Raw genomic sequence first — 4,067 nt, 5'->3', positions numbered from 1 at the left:
TGGGAGTAAAAACATTAAAGTTGCTGTATTTAATTCTGGATCAAAGCCGCTGAACATTGATATCTGTTCTTGACTGGAGGAAGATTAAGTTGTTCTGAAAGGACGGGAGATAATCAGACCACAAGGTTATGCTTTTAACACCCACTCACCTCTTCCGGCATGTCAGCAGTGCCCTTTAAAAGAATTTATTCTTTTCACTTTTTCTCACAAACTTTATGTATTTGTCTTTATATTTAGGACAAACATCTGAGCTAGAGCTGGATGTCTTTTGAAGCATTTCTCTATCAGTTTTCTTGGGAAATATTTTTGCCTAATCTTCTACAGCTCAGTTTGGTTAGATGGAGAGCATCTAAAATCCGTCAAACTCATTTTCATTTTGGGCCATATAGAAATCAAGAATCTCTTCATCTTGTCTCTGCATTTGATGAAAACCTCTCGAAATCAAATAACATTAGACATATTTTTACAGTAATGTAATTTGGCACAATCACAGATAAAAATGCAGATTTGATCAATAAAATAATATTTAAGCTCACTTATCTCACAGGTTCTATTTTTGGAGTCCACAGGGCCACATATATACATCTGGCGGGCCGTATTTGGCCCACAGGCCTCACGTTTGACAAATGTGCAATGGATGAATGTCTCTGACTCAATTAAATTCAAAAATATTTATATGTATCCCAAAGGAAAATTGGATGTTGGGGAGTCAGGGATGTGATCTTTGCCCATTATGATGGATGGAAGAGATGGCCTGAAATTCCTGCTCTCTGTTCCTGCTGTGATTCCAATGAAGTCTCCTTTTCAACTCCTTAGTTAGTTAGTTAGTTAGTTAGTTAGTCTAAACCTTCTTACCCCTATTGTCAAAACTGGCAAATTTAAACAACTCAAAATTAATAAAAAATGCAGAAATTAGTTTGTCATTCTTTCTGTTTTTATTTTCACCTGCTCAATAATGAACAACATTTTTATAAAATCTTATAGATTCAAAACATAAAAAAAGGCTTCAGACCATTGCCTTATTAAAGGAAAAACAGACAATTTCCAAATTTTGGAGGTCATCAGTTGTTTTCTATTTTGTTGGCCACATTTTTCTCATTCTTCACTTTTGGTCAATGGCCAATTAAAGTCATTTCAAGGGCCATGAATGGCCCCCGGGCCACACTTTGGACATCACTCTGTCTGAATGACACGTAGGCCAGAAGTTTAAATGTTTTGGGCTGACCAGAGCTCTTCTTTCATGTTTGCTGTGTCAACTACATAGGTCACAGAGGACTTCATAAAGTTTCCTTCCTGCAGTTTTTCCATAAATGCCAAATTTGTGGACTGCAGAATCATGAAGACTTTAAATTTTTTTCTGTCTGCTGGTTCCTCTATCTTCATGATGCTGTTTGTTCTCTAATGTTTTCTAAAAAAAACAAAAACAAAAAAAACACCTGTGGCCTTCACAGAACAGCTGCATTTATGCAGAGATTAAGTTACAAACACTCAGGTTTTATTTACTGATTATGTGACTTTGGAAGGTTGTTGGTTCCTCCAGATTTTATTTAGGGGTATCAGAGGTAAGATAACCGCTGTGTGAGGCTTTATTAGTACCAAATACACTTTTTGTCAAGAGGTACACTGTGTAGTTTAGATTATCCAAATAGTAGCTTATATTATATTAGACTTGTTCACTGTGATCAACTTTGATAAAAAGTTTCAGATGCAACAAACAAATTAGATTAATGCAAAAGAGCTGACCTTCAAGAAAAGATAGATTTCTATCTAGTGGAAAAAAATAATAATGAAAATGAAAATGTTTCCTGAAGTCTTCAAACTAAAATATTTATTAAGATAAACTTTCCTAAAGCAAATAAAATGCTCGTCAGTAAAATGCTTGCTTTACCATCAAGCAATGTAATTTGAACATTTAATGAAAAGGATGTCAGAGGTTATTTAGTCTGAAACTGAGCGTTATCATTAGTTCTGACCTTCTTTGTTTATGAACTCGGCTGCAGCGGTCAAACTCAATGAAAAATGCATGAGCTGCATAAAGATTTAGAAGTTCAGTCACCTTACTGATGGTGATTTTACATTCGATTTAACGCTTTACTTAACAGTTTCTGCAAAGCTTTGTCATGAAGTCCTCAGGCTGCAGAAGTATTTAACTGTAAAGTCATTTTAAAATGGAAATATTAAAAAAACTGGACAATCATAGGATTTCATGACTGATTACATACATACATACATACATTAAATTAAAAAAACACACCTGTAACATTATAAAATCATGATCTTTCACAATGTAGTCAGCACTTTCATGTGTAACATAATCCGCAGAGTTGTGGAGTTAAAACGTCATTTCACTCCGAGCGCTTTGTCTAAAAAGTTTGCAAAGTTCTTTGGCTGTCCAGGCGGGAACGGCTGCAGAACAGAGAGATCCATGTTCTTCAGCGTTTCTATCAGAGTGCTGGACAAAAGAGCACACCATTAATCCTGGTTGGCTTCACATCGTTACCCTGCGGACAGTCGTGTGAGACGGACGTACCTGCATGTGCAGTACAGCAGGTGGTGGTCCATGTGTAGCTGCCGGGCCAGCTCCAGCTGGTGGTTGTCCATCAGTTTGTCATTGACCACAACTAGCAGAGGTTTGCCAGCGCCGAGAGCCTCCAGACAACTTCCTGCTCCTGAAAGGAGGTTTTAAAAATTAAAAGAGAATTAAAGTTGGCCTTTAAGTTTGCTTATTTGTTTTACTTAGCTTTAATTCCTAGAGTAAATATTAGAACCCATAAGTCCAGATTTCATGTTAAAGAAAGTTAATATTTTTGCACATTTTTATACTTACATTTGGGTCTGAACTACATCTAAAAATAGCCTGAGTGGTTAAACAAAACAAACAAATGTTTTTTGGTGCCTAAAAATGAGTCATTTAAAAATCTTCCTGATTGTTAAGTTAGAGTCAATGGGCACTGCGTTGTTGCCTAGCAACCCAAGTGGAGCTCCAGCATGTTTGGTCAGCTGATTTAACCATTGTATGTATTATACAAAGGCCCAAAAACAGCTAATTCTGAAAGAAGGTCAAAGTAGAGCAGACAGACCAGACTAAAATATCTAAAAAGGATGATTTTGTGCAGCAAAATGTAATGAACATGTTTTGTACAGTCTATAAACTGTACAAAACCTATCTTAACTTGTTTAAGGAGCCATTATACGTGGCCTTTAAGGTCCTATTGTGGAGTATAAACTTTATGGGTCTTGTTGCCGACATCGTTTAAGTACCTTGTCTTTGTTGTTTCAGTTTTGCATAATGAGACATAATCAGTCTCATCGCAGGCTTGTTTAATATTAAGCCCCTTAAAGCACCGGGTGATAACCACAACAAAAAAAAAGATTCTACTAATCTGAGTTGACAGACCAAATCAGGGAAGCACAATGAAGTCGCTATATTTTAATAATCGATTATTTGTGTAGAATAACCAAAGTGTCATGTAAAGAAAGACGTAAAATACGCAGCTGGTGACTGTTTTGTTGTTCTTTGTTTGTTTTGTTTTTAAGAGGTCTTTGCCCCTGAATTACCTGCATGGCTGATGACAAGATCAGCTTGCTTCATGTCTTCTGCTATTGAGTCTTTGAAGCGAAAAGCCTCCACGCTGAGGTGAGCACAGCTGTCAGCATCTGGAAGCAAAGATCCCTTTCCGACCTGAAGAACCAGACGCTCATATCCCCGAAACTTCAGCAACTGAGAGGGTCATCATCTTAGTTTTAAAACATGAAGTGCAGCTCCGTACCAAACTTATAAGACGCCTGCTCACCTGTGTGGCCTCAGAGGAAGTGACGCTTTCGATCAGCTCATCAAAGCGCGTGGTTCCGACGGTGACGAACACCGTCTTCATGTCTACTCCGGTTTTAAACCCTCACTTTTTACTCTAAGTTAAGATTTCAGCTTGTTTATCTTCATCTTACAGAGCACAGATCTGACAGCTGCTTCCGCTTCAAACGTCATCCCGCTACCAGCGTCCATGAGAGACGCACGATATCGCCATCTGGAGGCCGGAGTCTTAGTTGCAGCCACTTGAAGTTAGGAA

General features: G+C 37.7%; 1 protein-coding gene across 1 annotated transcript; it reads right to left on the bottom strand.

Annotated features, from left to right (window-relative positions):
- Window positions 1-1,447: 1,447 nt before the first annotated feature.
- Window positions 1,448-4,067, bottom strand: zgc:92907 (ALG13 UDP-N-acetylglucosaminyltransferase subunit). The gene is made up of 4 exons (XM_007555065.2): window positions 3,795-4,067; window positions 3,559-3,721; window positions 2,531-2,669; window positions 1,448-2,452 (listed from the first exon to the last, which is right to left on the bottom strand). The coding sequence occupies exons 1-4, from the start codon at window positions 3,873-3,875 to the stop codon at window positions 2,341-2,343; spliced, it is 495 nt and encodes a 164-aa protein (XP_007555127.1). The 5' UTR covers window positions 3,876-4,067; the 3' UTR covers window positions 1,448-2,340.

Source organism: Poecilia formosa, unplaced genomic scaffold, assembly GCF_000485575.1.
Source record: "Poecilia formosa unplaced genomic scaffold, Poecilia_formosa-5.1.2 Scaffold68, whole genome shotgun sequence".
Lineage (NCBI taxonomy): Eukaryota > Metazoa > Chordata > Actinopteri > Cyprinodontiformes > Poeciliidae > Poecilia > Poecilia formosa.
The sequence above is the reverse complement of the archived record's forward strand: the minus strand, read 5'-3'. Positions and strand labels throughout refer to the sequence as shown.